The 22,132-nt window shown below is 42.6% G+C and overlaps 1 protein-coding gene across 1 annotated transcript in view; it reads left to right on the top strand.

The window, feature by feature from the left end:
- ttll7 (tubulin tyrosine ligase-like family, member 7) overlaps positions 1–21,765 on the top strand; it is a 64,114-nt gene extending 42,349 nt beyond the window's left edge. Inside the window, exons 10-14 of the mRNA XM_050055278.1 lie at positions 777–911; positions 6,482–6,562; positions 8,526–8,686; positions 12,529–12,702; positions 19,933–21,765. Of these exons, the coding sequence (XP_049911235.1) occupies positions 777–911; positions 6,482–6,562; positions 8,526–8,686; positions 12,529–12,702; positions 19,933–20,053 (672 nt within the window). The 3' untranslated portion in view covers positions 20,054–21,765. The remainder of the gene's footprint in view (positions 1–776; positions 912–6,481; positions 6,563–8,525; positions 8,687–12,528; positions 12,703–19,932) is intronic.
- Positions 21,766–22,132: the final 367 nt, after the last annotated feature.

The raw sequence follows: 22,132 nt of genomic DNA, 5'->3' as shown, positions 1-22,132 counted from the left end.
AATCTCTTCAGCAGCTCCCTCAATACTGTATAGGCCTACTGTAGTCTCCTATTATGTTGCCATCTGTTGCCTTCCGCCTGCCTTCTCCATTCCCCATCCTTCTTTACAAGTAAGCCACTTACCTTTGGATACAGTGGAACAAATTGAAATGGAACAGAATAGTTTTTAACATTGAGAGTAGCAGTAAGTGAAAAACCTTTGTACTGAAAAGGCCACAGGGTGCACCGCTTGTATGCTGGTATCCTCACACACATGTACACAAAATGACAGGAGAATCTCCTTAACCTGCTTGCACGCTTGACTTCCCTGTGAGAATCACACATGTGGGGACGAGCGCATGCTGGCACAGGAAATCTAAAATTGGACATAGGTTCACCAGTGAGTGCATTGCTCTAGCAATAATAAAATGGTATTAAATTAGAAAATAAAATAAAGATGTGACTATACAGGTGGCTGCAGGAGCATACATTAATGATTTGGATGATCTCCCTAAATAAATACTATTAATTAATAATGAAAATGAGTGGCAGCCCTTTCTGTAAATGTATCTACTTTGTAAACTTTGCTCCAAAAACTGAATTATCCTAATAACTAAATCAGACTCTGGCAGTCCTTTACCTTATTTAAATAATTTTCCATTTCCGTCTGTAACATTGTGTATGTTCTGAACAGTCCTTTTGGATCTGATATACCAAGGGGCGAATAAAACCTTTTTGCTTTAGTAATGTGTAAGTGTATACTTAATTGGTGTGTCCCTACTTTGTGTGTGCGTGTAGGGAGATCCGCTGATAAACCTGAGGAGTAAAGAGCAGGAGGCCGAACTGGTGCGTCAGACCCTGGCCGCGCTCACCGCCATGAGGATCAGGTTTCCGGGCAAAACCGAGGAAGAGGCCGAGGCTGTGTTGGATGAGGTGTGTGCACTGTTTCTATTATATTAGTGTGTATGAAAATGATTCAGAGGCAGACACAGGATGTAAAAATCGGAACAAGGTAACAGACTGAAATAGACAAGGGAAAGACAGAGGGAGTGAACATGGAGTAAAAGTTTTGCACAGATATTCAGGCCCACTGTATTCCCAGAGCCCCCACTGTGGCCAGGTGCGGTCACTCTGCAGCCTAACTAAAAGTGACCTCCTTGCCTCCCTCCACAATAGCCTGTCCGCTCTGGCTTGGCTCCCATCGTCTTTCAAACGACCCCAGTGACAACCTGTCGCTCAGTCTGCAGTCCCGCGCTATTCCCCACTGCTCCTTTGTATTAATCAGTGCCTCCTCTATTTCTGGTCAGATCTCTCTGTCCTTGCATTTGGTGTGTTTGAACAGTGTTTTTTATGTTTTTGTAAAATACCACTGTAGAAATAATAGAAGAATTGGCTCATGTGTTCGACTCATATGGATGTAGATGACATTTATATGTACAACTGGAAGCAGGCTGCCCAAGAATTTAACAATGCAGATATAACACGACTTAAGAGAACTACAACTATGTGTTACTGTATTGCAGGCCATGCAGAAACACAGCAGCAGTAGTTCAATAAATTCATCATCCAAATGTCTGTTTAGAATATTTTAGAAAATTTTAAAATTACGAAAAAATAAAGGCTGAAATGGGGTATTATATTTTGTAAGAAAAGAAGAAAAAAAATCAAAGAGAGGCAGAGGCTCACCTTCAACTCACAGCAGAAACAACACATCAGCGCCACTAAAGTACTATGAAAGCGTTCATCCGTCCAGTCCACACTGACTCTGACCTCCGTTACGGCCATCGCTGTCCTCAGAACCAGCTGTCTGTTCAACACCACAGCTCCCGTGGTGCTGAAAGGACAGCAGCCAGCCAGACTGTCTTCACCAGGCTGACTAATGACAGAAACGCCACCAAAACAACATGTTCAATGGCCCAAAAAAGTCGGCTACATGAGAAGTGTACTGGAAGAAAACAGAAGGTGTTAACTTAAAGGGGACCTATTGTGCTTTTCCTTATTTTCTGTCATATATATATAATGTCACAGTATCAGATGTTCATATTAAATGTGGCCAAAGTTTCAAATAACGAGGCAAATGTATGTAGAAGTAATCCCTGTGAGCAGAAACCTAAGGCTTAAGACCGTTCTGAATAACTCTGTTTCCAGTGACAAGCTGACGTCAACTCCAGGCACGCTATTGCAAGTGTTTACATTACATACACTGCTACATGTAGCTATCACTAACGTCAAGGAAAGGTAATCTTGGTTGCAGATGTTATTTTCTTCCTTATTTCGGATCATATATTCCTTACGGATTTTGGTTGAGAAGCTTTTATTGGAGATATTTCACAGTAGAAAGTGCCACTATATTCTATTACAGTCATTCCGCCGGGTGCAGTGATGGTGCAGAGACGCAGAGAGTGCAGATGCGGAAGACACTGGAAACGCTGGCCAATCAGAGCAGATTGGGCCTTAAAGAGATGGGTGCTAAAACAGAGGGTCTCAGACAGAGGGTGAATACCAAGTGTCAGCCTTTGGGGCTCAAAAATGAAGCCAATACATGAGTGCCAAAACCTGCAGTTCCACAAATGGCCACTTGAGGCTGGCTCCAGAAGCCAGTTAATTGCCATTGACCCCTATGTTAAAATGCCAAACTCTATAGCAGAAAATAATCATGTTTACAGCCTGGTATAAAAAGCGATTTTGCTGTCTATAGCCATTTCCCTTCATTACAACTGTACAAGGTGTAACATTTTATAAAACTTACCCACTTACATTTTATTTAGACTTAAAGTTACGCAATTAACTGCTGCTTTAATTGACAGGCCGTGTGCCAATAGTGTCCTTATCTTCTCAGTCAGATCCACCCCCTCACCCCTCTGCAGCGCCAGCCTCTCACCCAAGTATGGTCACTTCTGGCTCCAAAAAAACAAAACAAAATGGCGATGGCTGAAATGTCGAACTTGAGGCTTCACAACTAGAGTCCACAAACCAATGGGTGATGTCACAAATAGTCTTTTTTTGAGCATTAAAGCATGTAAATATTGTCTCGTAGAAACCCAAAAGTATGAACCTGAAGATGAGCGTAATAGGTCCCCTTTAAGTTTATTTCTGTCACATTCAGGCCAAATGTAAGGTCAGTGATCCCTCTATCGCACGACTCCGAGCCAAATAAAGTAGCAGGGTGGTCAAAAGCCTTCCAATCTTGTGTTTCTCTACAATGATGCATCAAAAAAAGAAGAAAAAAAGCCCAAAATGACACGGGAGCTACTTAACCAATGATTCCATCACATAAAAATCAGTGTTGAGGGGGCAGCCCTAAAATGTTGGACTCAACCACCATAACATTCAAACATAAATGTAATTTGCCATTGTCATAAAGCACAAAATATCCCTAATATTGATTTAATTATGAACGCCTCCTAATAACGAGCAAGTTAAAGGCTGTGTAACCGTGAGAGTAAAGCATGTACTTGTTATGATTAAGGTTAAGTCAGGGCAAGCCACCAAGTAATTAACGTGAGCCGTAACAATGTCCTCACAAGAACAGCAAAAACAGTTTATGTGTGTGCGTGACATCTGGGTGTGTCGGGGTTGTGAGAGACAATTACCACCACACCTGTACTGTTAACAAACCCTAATGAGAGTGCCATGGAAACGCAGATGAGCAACTGCACCTGTACGGCTCACTCTTTGCCTCGGGAGAGAAAGGAGTGTTCACTTGGCATGAAAACAATCTTTGGCAATTTATGTTTTCCCACATTAAAGTTGAGGTCTAATTGGGCTAATGGTGTGTTTCTGTCCGAGTAATTGCCCCTTTTATCTTTCACTCAAAACATGCTTTTTTGTCGCAGTCGGAGCCATTGAAAGGTGAAATGTATGGTGCATGTTCTGTTGTGCTTTAATTGAGGGTAATATGTGTTCATTCTGTACAAAACAAATGTGACAAATGGGCGTTCATCTTACCAGACAAGGTTCATAAGGTTCTTATTGAGAGAGTGTACTTAACAAGCAAACAAGTAACTTTCTGGAAAGCCAACAAAAGTGTTCACTGTATACCTCAGTTCTGTATCTGTGAATCCTGGTGGATTGTTTTTGTGTGTGTGTGTGTGTGTGTGTGTGTGTCCATGTGTGTGTGTGTGAGTAAACATAAAGTTTACACTGGAGCTTCCCAATGGGAGCACTGTTTGCAGGGGATCTAACATGCTACGTGAGAGGTTTATGTGCACCAGTGGGGAGATGTAGACTAAGTCAACAGAGCAACAATAACAGTGCCTGTAGGTACACAGTGATGTTGGCACTAGGAGCAAGTGCATGGGAATATCCAGCACAGCTTCTGAGCATAACGACACATGCCCCAAGGATTTTTGACATACCCGCAAAACATAGGGTTTTTCTGCTCAAGAACCAAAGATCACGACTGGATTTTTCTATTATCCCCGAGCTGTGCTGTGAAAAAATACCACACACAAAAGTCTGCTCCAGCACTGTATTCTGTAAAGGCTGGCCACATTTTAGATGCTTTTTTGAACATGACCTCAGGTCATTTTTCCCTAGAAGGCAGGCCACCTACGAGCTAATTAACATGTCCATGCATTTGTTTTGACAGTAAAAAAAACAGTATATCAAAGTGATGCTTTAAACTCTCTGCCTCATCATTAGCTACATTTATATGCACAAAATATTCCTGTTTTTGCCCTTATTCTGAAAAAGACAATATTCCATAGCTGTTTAAATGGCTAATGAAAATAAATATTCTACTAATACGTTCACTTGCAGACACGCATACTCTGATTAACATGTGGTTACTTGTCGTTTCATTCATTCATTTTCCGTCACGCTTATCCTGTTGGGGGTCGTGGGGTGGGTAGGAGCCTAACCCAGCTGCCATTTGGCGAGAGGCAGGGTACACCATGGACAGGTCGCCAGACTATCACAGGGCTGACACATAGAGACAGACAACCATTCACACTCACATTCACACCTACGGACAATTTAGAGTCACCAATTAACCTGCATGTCTTTGGACTGTGGGAGGAAGCTGGAGAAAACCCACTCAGACACGAGGAGAACACTCTAACTCCGCACAGAAGGGCTCCCCCATCCTGGAGATCGAACCAAAAAACCCTCTTGCTGTGTGGCAACAATGCTAACACTGCACCAACGTGCCGACATGTCAAAATATGAAAAAGTGGAATAGCTGTTGCTTGTGCCAGGATTTTTTAAAAATGTTTTCAACTTGTGGCTGACTTGTGACAGCCTCCCTCTGTCACTCCTTCAAGACCTTCCTGAAAAGGTCGGTGTTAAGATATTTGTGCAAATCCAAAAACCTTTTGATATCCCATTCTTTCATAATGTTTAAAAGTAGTTGGATATTTTCTTTTCGACTAGAAACATGGCATTTTCTTTTGGGCATGCATCTCTACCCTAGCTTTGCAATTTGTTGAGTTGGTTTGTGTACAACATACCCGTAGTGACACACAGAGCTGACCATTAACGGACAAAAGAGGGTGCCACAAACTGCAGTAAAAACCCCACTTGAGACACATATTCCCAATGCGCTGTATACATGTCCAAGGAATGTCATTAAAACCAGAATAATATCAACATATCCCACGTCTTAATCACAAAATGCTTCATATAGAATAAGGCCTAATTCAGATTATCCAAACAAAATATGCCGTTTATAAGACCTGTAACAAACTCAGAATATTGTCACATTCAGATTAATAGTGGAATATAAGTGTGCATTTTTACGTACCCATTGTGAAGCGGGAGATTTGACTCTGAAGACTTTTGCGACATAAAATTGAGTATCTTGTAAAACTGGCTTGAAACTGGTCTGATCAGTGCTCTGATGTGCCACAGTAAACAATCTGTCCCCTCTCATTATATGCCCTCAGCTGCCTAGTATCACATGCTCCCAAATATCGGACAAGCGTCGAAGCTGTATCAGTAATGATCCTGTCATGCTCGAGAATGGAACTTTTCCATAATGGGGATCCATGTGTGAAAGCCAGAAATGCATTACGTTAACAGATAGATGAACCCATAGATGTTACAGAGTCCATGTCTGGGCTGAAGTGTGAAAGAACGTCTGCCAGGGTGGATGTGTGACGGTGGGAATGAGCTCTAGATTTAGTCTGTACATTCGTATGGGTTTAAAACACTGAAAGAAAGTAATGGAGTTTAACTGTGCTCTAGGTTAGCAGGCAGCCTGATATGCTGATTTTATGGTCGTTGTAGGCAGTGATTGAACTGCACAGCACAATGACTGCCCTGTAAGAATGCTGTAGTAACCCTGGGTTTTGATGGAGGACTGCGAGGAAAGAGCAGATGTAATAAAATGGCAGTGGAGCAGACCTGCTGTGTTCTTTTCTGTTCCTTTAAAACACTCTGATGGTGTTTTTAAATGTGTTACTTGATTGTAATATTACTTTTAAAGTAATTCTGTGTTAAAAAAAGTTGTGTGCACATTCAAAATATTGTTTCATTTTCTAACCCCGACTTTCCTTCCACAGATTCTTGACAACTGGAAATACCATAAATCAAAGGTGGCCTCCTATTGGCTGGTGAAGCTGGACTCTACCAAACAACGGAAGGTAAGTCTTATGCTGATATCAGATTACAAGGTGTCTGAGTCAGTTTACTTCTAACGTAATCATCCAGAGTTCAGTTGCTTTCTTCGGTAGCAACTGATGCTCAATATCCATCTAAAATCCTGAACTACTTTAAGATACGTTTAGAGCCACCCGATTATTTCAAACCTGTCATTACGATATTTGCTAGAATCTGGGTAAGAGGTTGCCACTTCCTAAGTGGACTAGATCGCAACTTCAACTTATAATGATAGACAATTCAACAAAGGAGAGAAAAATAAGATGACTTTTAAAATAGAAAACATATAGTTATCCTGATGGTTTGAAGGATAGGCTGCTGGAAATGTTGCCCTGCGCTGCACAGATCAACATGTCCTCAACCGTATAGATAGAAAAGAAAGATCTGACAGGTATGTGTGTGTTCGAGAAAGACACAGAGCTGATGTGTGAGTGAGAAAACCTGAGCTTCTTCTAGGTATTAACACTTATTAACTTTTATTAATTAATAATTGTTATATTCTCAGAGATTATTATCTGAGGTTATGCTTCCTGCTTCGCTTCTGGATATGTCTTAACGTTTTAAAAATAGGCCACATTTATCTTTTTTACACCTGTGTAAATATCCTGCCGTTGCCCTTGTTCCTACACTGTCTATACTGTCACTATATAGGATGGATGTTTGTTAAGACTGGTGAATATGACAGAGTGTCACCGCTCCTACCTATTCCTTTGAACAACTTTTAAAATACTAAAATAATCCCCAAATCAAACTTCAGAGAAAAAACCAACAACAAGCGGAGCATGAAGATCATTATCATGTCAGACAGTGAGAGGTAGAGACACCAAATAGGATGTAAACAAAACAGAAGAGGGGGACAAGACGTGGAATGGCATCCAGTAGGCGTGTCAGTAATGATGTGATCTCTCAGCCGCTGCTTTCTGCACAACTGTGCTCGGCTGTGTTGTGGGCTGTGGCGGTGCGAGCCAATGTTTTATTTGGAGTGGAGCAGCCTAATGAGCAGCAGGCAGAGGTCAGGAATGTAGCGCCCACCGCTCTGCCATCTGATTACCATACCAAAACATATCTGTGTGTGTGTTTACTCATCTATCAGTTTGTCTGAGCGTGTATGCGTCTGTCTCGCTCGCCTCATATTGCTGTGGGGAAATCTTGCCTCTTCGCATCGCAAACACACGCACACGCACACACAGTCAAGACGGGCATGTCAGTAATGAGGAGCGAGGAATCAAAGTTAAAAGAGCCACAGCACTGCACTCTGAGCGGGGTGAAAAGAGAAAGAAAAAGGGAGGAAGAGAAGGCAGTGAGGTGGGTAGGGATGGGGAAAAACGAAGAAGGGGAGATGGAAGGCTGGCGCAGGTGTCCTCAGACCGCCTGGGAACTTCTGACACCTTCTCTCCAAGACTGACGTCGCTGCAGCAATTAGTCCTCTCCCATGCTCTCCACTGTCTGCCCCAGCATTTTTATTGGTCCTGCTCCTACCACAGCCACACACACACACACACACACACACACACACACACACACACACACACAAAGTACACAAAGTACACATATGTCTGCGCATGCTTTAACATGAATGCAGAGATAAACCTGCTCCAGTCCTCACTACATGTGTGTGAGGTCTGATTAAATAAGTATGCAGGATGTGTTTGTGCATATGTGCTGGTGTTCCTGTGCATGCATCCATCTGTTTATTCATTAATGCCAGCCTGCTCTCTGTTGCTGAGTGAATGCATTAGCCTCTGTGATTGCAAATTTTAAGGTAAGATAAAAAAAAGAGAAAGAAATCTTAGTTGGAACAAATGCCAGCTCATGCATATCAATTAGAAATTCTGTCACCTTTTGTCTTGCAGCATTAATTTCCGTCATTATCAGATGCTTAATTTAAACCTTTGTTGCTCTCTTGTTTGTTCCCCCCATCTCCCTGTCACTTTCTCTATCACTCAGGTGTTGGACATCGTAAGGACCAATGTACGCTCAGCGCTGCAACGAATCTGGAGAGAGCCGGACGTAGAGAGTCTCCACCTCTACCGGCTCTTTAACCGCGTCTTCAACCGGCTGCTCTGGAGTCATGGACAGGGCCTGTGGAACTGCTTCTCCAACACTGGGTAGGCCAGGATGGCGAGATAATAAATGTCGTTTGATCATGTCACCAAGGGCAGAGCCGGACATTGTAAACATTCGGGGCTTAACACAAACCTAGGGGGTCTGGGAGCATGGTCAAGCTATTTGAGATAATACAATCCCTAAAAATCTGTACTTCATTTGGAAAAAACTTGATAGTTTCCAAACTCATCCTGTAAAGTCCTACCTACTATTTCATATTAACTTTTTCTCACACTGTCTTCATCACTCTGAAACAAAAAAAACAAATGTCAAGGATCACTAAAGCCCCATTTCCACTGAGTAGTACGGTTCAGTTCAGTTCGGTACGCTTTTTTCTGTTTCCACTGTGAAAACTTGTGGATGGTACCAATGGAGCCATTCTGTACCATCCCCATTTTGGTCCCCTCTCTGTTGGGGTACCTAGCACACAGATCTGGTACTAAAAGGTGGAGCTGTGAACACTGCAGTCCAATGATCGATCGATAGGGGACGGTCACTCTGCTCAGGGCTGAGTTGTGGCTGGTTTTAAGGCTCATGTATCCACTGTTCATACTGTGGAGAGTTTTAATAAGTAAACTGTAACTATAAGATGAAAGGATGTTTTGGTGGCTCTTGCAACAGCTGTAGTCAGAGAAAAGATAACTTCGTTCACTGGGCCGACTGCCAGCAACTTTTAAGGTGGAACGTTAACTTGTAATGTTACTCAATGCAAGAGTTGATGACGTGAATCCATCAGCACACCTTAAATTTCACTGACAACTTTGACCATCACTGTAGTTTTTATATGACATACACTTTCAGTAATGAGTGGATCTTCAAGTGTTTATATATATTCATTTCGGCCAGGTTATGTGAACTGCATATATTCTAATCTTCACTCTGAGAAAAACAAAAAAGCATCGTGGAGCAAAGTTCCTGTGGGCTACGGCAACACTAAACCCCTGAGCTTGCCTGAGAAGGACTAAATGCCCATATCCGCTATTTTTAAATATCTCATGGAGAGAGACTCTCACTGCAGCCTGTTTTATTTTGTCTTGTTCTGTGGACGATAAACAAGGTGCAGACTTCCATCTGTGTCACTGTTAATGAGGAAATACAGTGAGTGCTGGACGGAGCAGTGAGCGACAACAACCCCGCCCACATTTAAGAGTACTGTTTGCGGTGGGGTCTAGGTACCATGTCTGAAGGGTACTTCTGGTTCCCAAGGTACCATACCGAAAGTATTTGGTGGAAGCAAGGCTTAATTTTCACTCTTGCTGTCTAAAAAGAGGCAAACGTTGTGTAAAGTTACTATTTTTAAGTTGCTTAAACAGAGGTAAGGCAACAAGTTGTTGTTTTTGAAACCTGTTCTTGTTACACTATGCTGGAGTAGAGTTCACAGAATGAATGTTAAGCCGACAACTCTGTGACAGATGAACCCATGCCATAATAATCTGGGCTGCTCTAATTGCAAATTGAGGATCCCCAACATTGCTAAGTACATATAGTCTTCAACACTCTGAACTGAATTTGGGCAAACAGAAGCGATATTAGACTTCTATAGGGAGCAGCATAATAGGATAAACAACATGGGCATGGTTTATTATTGGAATGACAAAAAGTTGAAGGTGTTTTAAAAACCTTGAAGATTCAGTGCTTTTCAGAAAACATTTGTGGCTGGAACCCCCCCTGCTCCGCATCTGCACGTCACAATCCAAGGTCTGAGAGAAAGGCCTGCCCTCAGAGAGAGAGGAACAGCAAAAAATGAAAGTTTTATCTGTAATTGGTGACTTAAACCAAGACCAACAAGCCGAGACAAGAAAATCAAAAGAGAGATTGAAAATTTGCTCAGAGTATCACAAAGAACACTGCTGAGATGTTCATGGACACTAATTCTTCTGAATCAACACAAACAAGTCATCACACTGCAGGCCAATTACCACTCTATTCATTGCATAACACCACTCTTTCATCTCCATAACTAGAAGTTCACGCAGCACGCGCAATCTCCCCGTGTCCTTAAGCCCAGTGTTCGGCAATGTATCATTTTCAGTGACAGCAGGGACAATTTGCCATTTTTATTCAGTATTTATTCAGAGGGAAGCAACTGCAGCTGAATGACAGAGAATGAGTGACAGACCAACCAGACCCCGCCACACTTTCCTGAAAGCTCTTGGGGATGAAAGAAACATGTTACTCTGTGGAGACAGGGTGCAAATTAAGGTCACAAATCTGGGCTGTTAATCAGGGCTTTTTCACAGGTGAGAGCAAGAAAAGGAGAGGGGAGGAATGGAAGCAGGAAGGAGGTGAATGAGGGCCTCTTAGTTCTTTTACTATGGTTTGTTATCAGATACTTTGAAGTTTTCATTGGGGCTTCTTTTTATTTATTTCTTTTCCTACTTTTTGATGCGGCAGTAAGTGGCTTCCTACAAGATGAGTCACTGCAGTGACAGCCAACTTGATCATGTTCCTATAGAAACCCCCAAAAAGCAGACAAACAAACACACACGCACACACAAGCACACACAGACACTCAAAACTACTGTTTCCCTGCAGTGGTTCACATAGACTTTCTTAAACATAAATCTTGCTTTTCTTAGAGGCGGACAAAGTTGGTTTCCATACATTGAATTCGCACACATTAACACTCTCAAGCAAAGTCATACAGACAGCAAAACACACACACACACACACACACATATACACACACAAGCCTGACATCTGCTGTGCTGGTAGCTTTCCATCTTGTCTGTGATGAAGGTGTGACCTTCTCGCATCTCATCCCCTCCATATTCTTTACAGTTCAGTTGTTCGGTGGCCGTGTTTCCCTCGACACAGAGGGCTCAGAGGGTGTAACTGAAGTCGCTGCCCACAGCTCTCCATTTTCTTCCTCCCTTAGTTCCTTGGCAGTCGTAATTGTGGGAGAGTGAGGAAGGCAGTGAGCAGGTGATAGAGATGAAGGGGAGATAAGCAGAAGGCAAGAAGGGGAGGGACCCGGTGACAGATAAAAAGCAGAGATGAGAGTGACTGGAAAAAACGTATAGAAATGATTGGGTGGAAGGGTAGAGGCGTGGGAGGATTAGCCTAGCCTAGCCTCAGCTACCCCCGGCACGCTGGGCCCCATGCAGCTTTTGTTTGACTACAGCCTGCCCTGGATGATCCAGCTAGCTTGCTAGCCTATCGTCCAGCCCCTCCCTACAACAGGGCCACGGCCCAAACATGGATGAACCCAACAGGGGGCCCCGATGTCACGCAGCGCCGGAGAAGCGGAGCACCTCGAAAAGCACCCCACGCCCTCCCCCCTGTCTCTTGTTTGATATTTTATCTGAGGGACTTAACAACAATCAAACGGCCGAGCAGCTATTGTGGGCGATGAATTCAACAGGCTTTGAACACGACTTAGAGAAAGAGAATGGAAACACAGTTTTGAACCCTTTCAGAGGAAGCGCCCCCCACCTCCCAAGGAGTAAAAGGGGGTAGACATCAAACGTACCCCCCGGGGTTGTGTGTCTCAGTTGTTGAAGCTCTCGCACAGTTAGGGGTATGTCTGGGGTTGTAAAGGGGGTTAACTGTACTTGGATTTGTTTCATCCTTCCTCTCTGTGTCTCCCTGCATGTCTGCGAGCGTGTGTGTGTGCGTATGCAAATGTAAATGCACACACGTACAGTAAAGGCCACACATTAGAGAACATATTTACATACATATGAATAAGTCTGACTTAATCTGTGTGCCTGCATCGTGCATCAACATGATATACATGTACTGTACACTTGCGCATACTGATACATTCACCGTGATGCTAATCTATAACTGCTTGTTTTAATTCCGCTCCGTGTGTGTGCGTGCCTTCTCGTTTGCTATGCAGCTCATCGTGGGAGACCATCTTCAGTAAGAGCAGCGAGGTGGTTTCACCCCAGGAGCTGCAGTGCTGCCGCCGCCTGGTCCAGCTGTGCCGAGACTGCCTGTTGGTCGTCTACAAGTTTGTCTCAGAGTCCCGTGGCTCTTTGACCGGACTCAGCCCCGAATGGGACGACACCAGGTGAGAAGGACACCCAGCCCCTTTGATGATTTCCAACTGAGTTCTTTATTTTTTAAAGATTCCTATAACTTTACTGTTGTAATAAATAGTTCACTATATAGTAGGGTGGCTGGATAAGAGTCAAGGATTCAATGGGATTCAAGAGTCAACTGGTAGGTCCCAGGTTGAAGCTGTGTGCGTGCAAGATGTTGAGCTCTTGTTCTGGACAGGACATTAATCTCAGAGCCTGTAAGGTCTTCAGACCCATACCATTTTTGTATTTTATATTGCCTGCACTTTCAGATTAAACTAGTACACTGTAGATGTGGTCATAACTTTATCAAAACACTGAAAATCCACACAACACACACTCCATACCGGGTGCAGGATACTGGATCTGGGTAAAGATTTGCATCCTTACATCCTTTTTATTTTAGTGTCTTACTCTGGTTATTTAAGCCCAGATGGCAACTGGTTATGTATGTTTGTTAAAGCCTTGTGAACTTTGTTAAAACTCCATTTAAAAGCACTGGAAAAAACTAACATGAGTAAATAAATGAATTAACAAACTTTGACATACAGAAGAAAACTTTGATTTCAGCAGCTATCATCATTAAACCTCTCTTAGGAAACATTTCCCCTCTTCCCTCCATGGAGACTTAGAGCCATCATCTTCATCACATAACCCCGATAAAACAAACAACACACACACACACACAAAAAATCAGCCTCATTCTATTTTTAAGGTTGATCCCCGCAGGAGACAGCAGCTCAGGTTTGTAGTGAGTGAACTTTTAAAGCACATATGCTTTGGGCTGGCAGACAGGGAGGGAAAGAGGGTGGGGAGCGGCAGAGAGGGAGTGTGCTGTTAACAGGAAATAATGGCCCACAGATTAGCGCTCAGGTTAGCCCGGGGCCCCCCGAGGCCTGCTTAATTCAATTAGAGCCCAGATGAGCCTGTGCAGCAAATGACCTTACGAGAGAGGGAGAGAGCTCTTTTTTTCCTGGGGCCTCGCTTTACATGATTCATAACTCTTGCGCATATTTTAACAGGCTATCACTTACGGTATAAAAACCTCAGCTGTTGAAAAAAGTATGTGGGGTTTGTGTACGGTTGTGGAGCTACTTATGTTTTGACTAATCTGACACTGTTGCTATTGACTGTTTTATCGTAGCGTATTTGTTTTGAGGACAGATTCCAGAACATAAATTTATCAGTGGAGTATGTGAGGACTTTAAGATAATAACTCGAGCATGCACAAAATGACACACTGGTGTATCCATATGTTTGCAGTAGGAATCGTTGAGAGTCCATTTAAGCATGCATTGCACTGTCCTTATTTCTTCTCTGTCTATATATGTCTGTGTAAAAAAGCTTTCCATTCGCTGCTGGACCAGCCTCTACCCATGGCTCCACCCCTGCCGCTGTCGCTGCCGCTTCTTCCTCCTCTTCCTCCGTCTCTTCGCCCCTCGACGCAGGTCTCTGCTTGGTTTAGTTCCGCTAAACCCCACATCTTCCAGCACCGTCCCTGCTCCCCGCTTTCAGCTGAGCTGTAACAAAGGCTTGGTCCCACCTGCCCGCTGATGGTTGCTTTGGCTGCACAACCAACAGTCTAGCATGGTCTCCTCTCCTTTCCCTCACTAATACTTAAATAAGTTATGTTTGGATTGACGTACTCAGCATGAGAATCGGATATGTTTCAAATAACTGATGTCTAAAACTGTAAATAATGTATCTGAAAGGAAGGAGACAGGAGAAGGAAGCATTTTAAGACTGTTTGGAGCACTGTTTGTCCACACCGCAACCATTCGGCCAGCTTGCTGCACATCACCAGCCGATCACCCCGCTGCCTCATGCTTAACTATGCCTTTTCACTCAACGCTTTTATCAAGAGCATCCTACCCCCGAGTGCATTTTCAGTACGAGTGGCCTCAGTGGGGAGCTGAGCACCTCACCTGCACCGCATCAGCGCCATGATCAACCTAAGCACCACTCTCTTCTTGTCGCAAGAAGACAGAGAATGGCTCGGCTTGCATCGTGTGGTTTGCAGTTTCACGACACAAACGGTTCACATCTCTCCATCAGGCATGCAGGGAACAGTCGAAACCCGCCGCCACTTCAGATAGAAGAGAAGCAATTAGGATTATTTTCTCATTGATGCATAAGCTTTCTATGAGAGGGTAAATTATGTGTGTATGAGAGTGTGTGCATGCACAAGTCATGTGACTGTTACGCAACGATCATTTGTCCCCCCTCAGTGTTTCACACTCGAACTAAACTCGAACTATTTATGTCGAGCTGTGTCCACATCCAGCTAACAAGTACTGTACATTTAAAGGATAGAATCTGTTTGCTCACATACTCACATGCCCGTATGTACATTGAAACCACATATTAGCTTAATTTCTGCTAAACTTTGTAATGTCTTTTTACATGGAAAGAGGATTGTGGATTGTGTCCTCCATATCTCACATTAGAGTCGCATTAGGTCCTGATCAGACAGAACAACACACGGCACAGCACACTATTTTTTTTTTTTTTTGTTGAAGCCTGCCCTGATCAGACAAAACGCTTTTAAAAGCTTGCTGCCTCTTGTTTGTAATTGTTGCTAGGCAACCACCAAACATCCTGTCCTTAGCTTAACTGCTATTTTGTTTTTCAGTAAACTCACACATCTGTAACTTAAAATTTGCATAAAAATGGACAGATGGAGGGAATTTGCTGAGTGAGTGATAGGAAGAGGTTGTTTCCAAATATCACATTGGTCACAGGAAACAGAGATTAATGTGGGTATATGAGACCCTCAAATAGAGGAGAAATCACAGGGGATACCACCAGGTGGTTCAGGAGCTTTGCCTAGATGACGTCAGTCCAAGGCTTATTTCAGGATGATTTGGGGACAGTTCCACAATTTGCTGTTGATCATCAGGCCTAATTACAGTTGGTTTAATGTTAGAAAGTAATAGAGGTTTCACATTTGTTCAGACATGTCTTACAGCTGGCGATGCTTAGACAATGCTTCACACAAACCATGTAGGCTAATACTTGCTGTCATCGCCACCACAAAAGGCCCTACTCTCAATTCATCTGATTGGACAATGGGACAAAATGCCAATGACGTCAGGTTCTCCTGCAAAAACATGAGGTACACAAAGCATAAAAACATGTCAATCATGAGAGACAGAAGAATGAAGTATTGGTAATATTTAATACAGAATATTAATGTACAGATCAACAGATGATTTGTGCTGATAAACAGAAGTCTTTGGTGCTTGGACACCAGAGGGAGATATTTTGTGATTGAAGGACATCTTAGCGGCAGCAGGATGTCCAGACACTGGTGGTGGTGGTGGCTGCTGACTCTGAGGCTGATGGCTGATGAGGCAGATGAGGCTGATGAATCCGTAAAGAATAGGTGGGTACGCATGATGGCAGCAAGAAAAAACAACGGCAGACAAAGAACCATATTTAAAAGGAGCGGTAAGATGATAGGCTGACAGAGAAGGTGTGTCACTATACTATCGATTGATTGTGAATCAGCTGATGATTCAAGTGACCTATCCAGACAATGTCACGTAGGAGTGAATGGGAGGTAGAGAAAGAAACTGAGCATGAAAAGTATCGTCTTCCTGGCTGAACTTTCGGCAGAGCTTCATGAGGCAATCAGCAACGCAAAAGCAGCAGGCGGAACTCTTCACTGAGATTAGAAACAATTACAAAAAGTCACCCCAGGCTGCTAAAACACGCTCTGTTTCATCAGGGCCAAAGTTAGGACACCAGTAATAACTACTGCAACTTTCAGTGCACATATGGGCATGTGAGGAAAAAGTGTGAACCCATCCTTTAATGCAAACTTGTTAATAAATGATTAAATAATAAAAGATAATTAGGTTTATTTTATCTGGTCAAAGGCACCACTTCACTGAACTAAGCTGAATGTCACACAGAAACCAGTGGAGAAACAGTGGTTCAGCAACTGATTCCTATTAGATGAGTTGTTTTAATCCACAGATGAAATTTAAGAAATGTGAAATATCCTTATGCACCAGCTCCTGTCTAGCTGTGTTTGAGAACGCAACCATTATTGACACCTGCATACAATATGTGACATCTCTTAAAGGCTGAAGTGGAAAGTTATTTTACAGTTTCCATTTCAATATGTAATCATACACATAAACTGCTTCTCTGGAAGACAAGTCTGGAAATCCTCCACATTCTGACTACTTGAACTTCTTCACTCATTGAATTCAAGGATAATATATGCAAGCAAATGTACACACACATACATGACACATACACTCACAGAGCTCTTGGCAGCCTTTGGCACACGTCACAGTGGGTCTGTTGGCTTGGGTCTTTGGGGTCTCCATTGTTGACCACACCTGCCCGCTCTTGTTCAAGTATCGCTCCTCTGCTGAGTGCCCTGATCAGGTGTGTCAACAGCCCCCTGGGTCTTAGCAAAGTCCTTCAGTTTGCGTGGGCAGATGAGAGGAAGTTGCCAAATAGCTCCGCTAATGACTTTCTTGTAAAGCCTGAAATTACTGTCACTACCCAAAGACAATTTTCCCATGATGACAAAAGTTTCAGATTCTATTAACTTTCATCTGTCTGAAAAGTGTGGCAGTAATTAGGGTTAATTGGGGTGTTGAGCTGAATGTGGGCTGCAGATAACCTTCAAGCCTCTTTGTACCTCTTGGTTTATGATTGCGTCAGCTATCGTGGCAGTCTTCCTCTCTACCCTTAGTCATGGTATTTCGTCTTGTCTGGCCTCCTCTTAATTCGCCGTGGCAGTTGCATCTCGATGGAGGACTTACGAGTCACATGGAAGGCCTGTCAGTAGGAACAGAGGTAGATTGTAGCTTTGCATGTAAGGAGCGGGGCAGGAGAGTATCTCTCTGTCTCCCTGTCAACTGATGGATTGAAGCGAAGCAGAGTGCAAAGTGCATGAACAAGCCTCCCTCTGGCTTTCAAGCATGCACGTTGTTGCCAAGACCGTCTTCATGATCAAAAGGAGGACGAACCTGGAAGATACCGAATGAGAGTCCAATTAAATATAGCCTGCAGAGACAGCGGCCGCTCGGACGTGAGAAGCCCTCCCACCCCACCCCTTGCCACTACCAGCGCCGTGATGCTTTCTATGAGCAGAATATTCTCAAAGTGAATAGCAGAGGATCTCTGAAGAACACACACTCGGGCCCCCAATGAATGTTCAATATTTGATTATCTTTTTTCTCTCCTTTTTTTTTTTTTCCTGACTGCCATTTCCATGCCTGGGCTTGTGGTTTTCAGTGGAAGCCTTATGGAAATGGAGGAGAGAAAGTGAAAAAAAAAAAAATCACACCACAAATCCATGAACAGAATCCCAATGGATGAATAGAATAAAAGAAGGTGATGGAATAAGGTGCCAAGCAGAGGGAGGAGAAACATAAGAAATGAATCCAAGGGTGACACAAAATCATGGTATGGAATCACTAATGTCACCTCGGAGACTGCACTTAGAAGCAAACGTGAAAAGCTTAAAGTACAGTATATCCTGCCCTCCTGTTCTCTTGGGTTTCAGTGAAAGGAGTTTAAGAAGAAGTGCCGGACTGAGCTCTTGTTCGCCAAGTCCAGTCAGAGCCGAAGATGTGCTGGAGGGATACCTTCGGCCCACTTGAAGCTGCTTCAAGGACACTCCCGTTGGACTAAATGAAGTTAATTTGAATCCCTTCTTACTCTCCTGAGTCTGGGGCTGTGTTGAAGCAGACGCCCTCAGCGACATGTGCTTTTTCCGGTCGACTTTAGAAGAAACTGCTCGGCTAATTTGTCCAAGAGCTATTTCACAAGGAGAGAGAGCTGTCAGAGAAAAAGTATGCTATCTCTGCACCAGCTTAAAAGAAGATATTATTTCTTCACTCTGTAATCCACGGCCTCAGTGGCTCCCTTTTGATTAGATTGTCACATCTTAAACACTTCCACAGGGAATATTTCTTTTGTCCATTGTACTCGTTTAACTAAACGAGTATTAGATGTATTTTTTATTAGCTCAAGATCATTGCTGCAGATGTGGCATTAAGGTCACATAATGTATAAGATCACGATATGACAAGTGTTCAGCGAAAGCCCATAAATGTGAGTCATTCTTCCAACTACACAGTCTGGAAGAATTCAGACTTCCCCCTGTCTCATGTCTTTCCGAACAGTACCCCAACATTTGCATAACCTTCAGTTAACCTTGTCCAGGATTTGATCATCTCATCTGACATTGCTCTGACAACCATATCTGACTCATTTCCAGTAGCTAAGGAAGATGGGAGCAGGGTTCAGCCCCTCCTGACTCTTATCTCAACCTGACGCTGGTCTCATTCTCAGGTACTGGAACGCTGTTAGCAGGAGCTGCCTCACTGCTCTGTCTCGGTGGAAGGTGTCATAGAAAAGTCTTAGAAAGGTACTGACGCCTATGCCTCGGAATGATAGGTGAGGATTTTCTGTTCATGATACCAAATTTTAAAGAGGGTCAAAGTTGAAAAATACAGTTGTCCTGAAAGAAAAAAAAGATCTGCTTCTGTCAGCAGAAGGTCCATAATTTATTACTCTACGAGCACATACATTAATGCTGCATATAACCTAATTACGCTGGACTGTAACTGATAGTACATGTACATGGGGTTTAAATTTGTTACATTACATGAAATTACAGCTGTAATGATTAATCAATTACTCAATCGAAGGAATCATCCAATATCTTCAATTGAATAATCAAGATAACTGTTTCCAGCTTCTCAAATATGAGGATTTGATGCTTTTCTTTGTCAAACACAACAATAAACTTTGGGTTTTGGACTGTTGGTCAGTCAAAACAAGACGTTTTAAGATGTCAATTTTGGTCTGTAGGGAATTATAACCGGCACTTTCACTGTTTTCTGACATTATATAGACATAACAATTGATGAATTGATAATAAACTCTCCACAAAGTATCCCAAATCAGATGGATCTCATTGTTTAAGCCTCATTTTTTTTGTTTTCAAGGGGAGGGTGATGCCATAATACCTTGAAATCACCAGGCTATTATTAAAGATGAAATGTGCAAATGGAGACGGCCATAAAATGGGTAGAATCAATATATGAAAAACGTGCCATGTGTGGTCTCAGTGCCGAGCACTAATGCGCCCTGACCTCTAAATTGTGACCTTTGCATATCTAATCCTCTCATTATGTTCATCCTTTCCCCCTAATCCCTCCGTCCCTCGTTCTTGTCCGTCTGTCCAGGTATCTGCTGCCAGTGACCTCCCAGTTCATCATGAAGTGGCCTTCGTCCAGCTTTGGCCGCATCTCCTCGGCAGTGCCGCGCTCGCGCAGCCTTTTCGCTGCCAGGATGGGCCACTTCTGAGGTCACCGTGGCAACCCTGGATTCTGACACCTCGCCTTTTGACCTCAACCTCCCTTCCCCTGACTCTCACCCAGCCAAACTCCGATCTCAGCAAGTTCGGAACAGATCTGAATTCGAGGCAACTCTGGAAACCGACTAAAGCCTCAACCCTGGCCAAATCCCCCTGTGGAAGACCAACAAAGAAAGGCCGGATGATTTGGGATTGCTAAAGGGCCTTGTTCAGTTTAGATTAGTTTGGACCTGCCTAGAACCAGCAGACCACTGGTACCCTCCACCCTGTCCTTTACCCCTCGTAACACCAGACAATGGGTTCACCCCTCTTCTCTCATTGTAATTGCTGTATTATACCTACTCACTGTACAGTTACAAGTCATGGTACTGTAAAAGGAAAGAATAACAAATACTAAACAATGCAAGGATTATTTATTTATGTACTTACTTATTTTGTAAGGTATTCCATGAATGCAGTGAATGCTGATGCAGAATGCAGATATGGAATGATCAACAAAGCTGTCCCTTGTTTGAGAAAGTGGATGTAAAAAAACAAAACAACAATGACAAAAAGCTTATTTTTGCTGGCTGTAATCAGTTATTTTATGTCTGAATTTTATTTATTTCATAACTTATATCAGAGGCTTTATGTTTATAAATGTTTCAACGGTCACTTTATGTTTTTACAGTAGCGAGGTGGCGCCCCAGGAACTCAAGACGTTTAACTTTTGGATGCTAATGCTTCATGTTTTACCTGTGTGATATTAAGTGCAGCACTATTAAGCAACACAATGTTTAGAATGTCATTGTAGTAAAGCCAAGCCTCTTTGCCTCTTAGAGAACGAGCTGACTTTGACGCCACAACGAGCCAAACTTAAGTCTCAGAGAGCACCCGGTTCCTAATATGCACTTTGCAGTTTGTCACAGGAAGAGAAAGCGGGTGCACATTACCGTAGTGTTTGCATGCCTAGATTTTAGTCCCTCACCCAGATGTAGTGGTTAGACAGAGGAGCTGCGTTTTGGAATATACTTGAAGTTTTGTGTTGTCATTAATTATTGTGTCTTTGTGTCGGCTGCACTCAGAGGGAGACACTTCACTTGTAGATTTGTCGTCTTGATGTGTTAAAGATTATAAGGATGTGTTGCATCAGCTTACAGATTGTGCGGCACGTTGAATGACTCGGCTCATCAGCCCAAATGTTCTGTAACAGCCGAATGAGCAGCTGCAGCCTTTTTTATCCCACCGCACTGTATGTACAAGTGCCAGGGAGATCATGGATGTGCCAATAATAAACACATCTACTTCATGTGTTCAGTTGGGTTTAATTTAAGGTTACAATGTCACGAAACTGTAGGACCTCAGTTTAATACAGTATTAAATGTCGGTAGGGAGAAACGCAGTGTTATATGTTTAGTAGTTTACTTGGCTCTGTGTACAACCCCATGAGATGATACTAGACCTTTAAAGATGGTAGTGTGTCAGCAGAGTGTACGATACAGTACAGTGTGCATTTTATAACATCAGTCCTGACTAACACGTGTGGCAGCAATGCTGTGCTAAATCTGCTAAAATTTAATTCTCCCCATACACAGAATATCATGTCACAATGCCAAATATTTTTATTTTGCCTGATTTTATTTGTGTTATTTAAGAGTAGTACTTTTTTCATTGGAGGTATGAGATTTTTAATTTTACATAGCAATAAAATGTTTAAACAAAAGCATGTTCTGTATGTGTCATATGTGGTCTTAAGGTTGAAATCAATGGTTCCCAATATCTTTTTTTTACACTACAGCAGGATTCACTGATCCAAAAATAAGACCTTAATTGGTATTAAAATATCCTTAATCTTTTAAATGTCTTAAAAATTCTAAGACGTGGGAAAAGGGATTTAAAAAAAAAAAAAATTCAGACATTGCATTGCAAAATTATTTATTATTATTATTAATTAGCAATTTATCTTCTTTTAATCCATTTCTTTTTTTTTTATTTAAATGTGTCTATTTCTAGATAATGTATATTTCTATTCTTTTTTTTCTCTATTTAATAATTTCTCAAATGCCTCTTGCATTAATGTTACCACAGCA

Source organism: Epinephelus moara, chromosome 10 (genome assembly GCF_006386435.1).
Source record: "Epinephelus moara isolate mb chromosome 10, YSFRI_EMoa_1.0, whole genome shotgun sequence".
Lineage (NCBI taxonomy): Eukaryota > Metazoa > Chordata > Actinopteri > Perciformes > Serranidae > Epinephelus > Epinephelus moara.
This window is presented reverse-complemented; position numbering and strand designations above follow the sequence as displayed.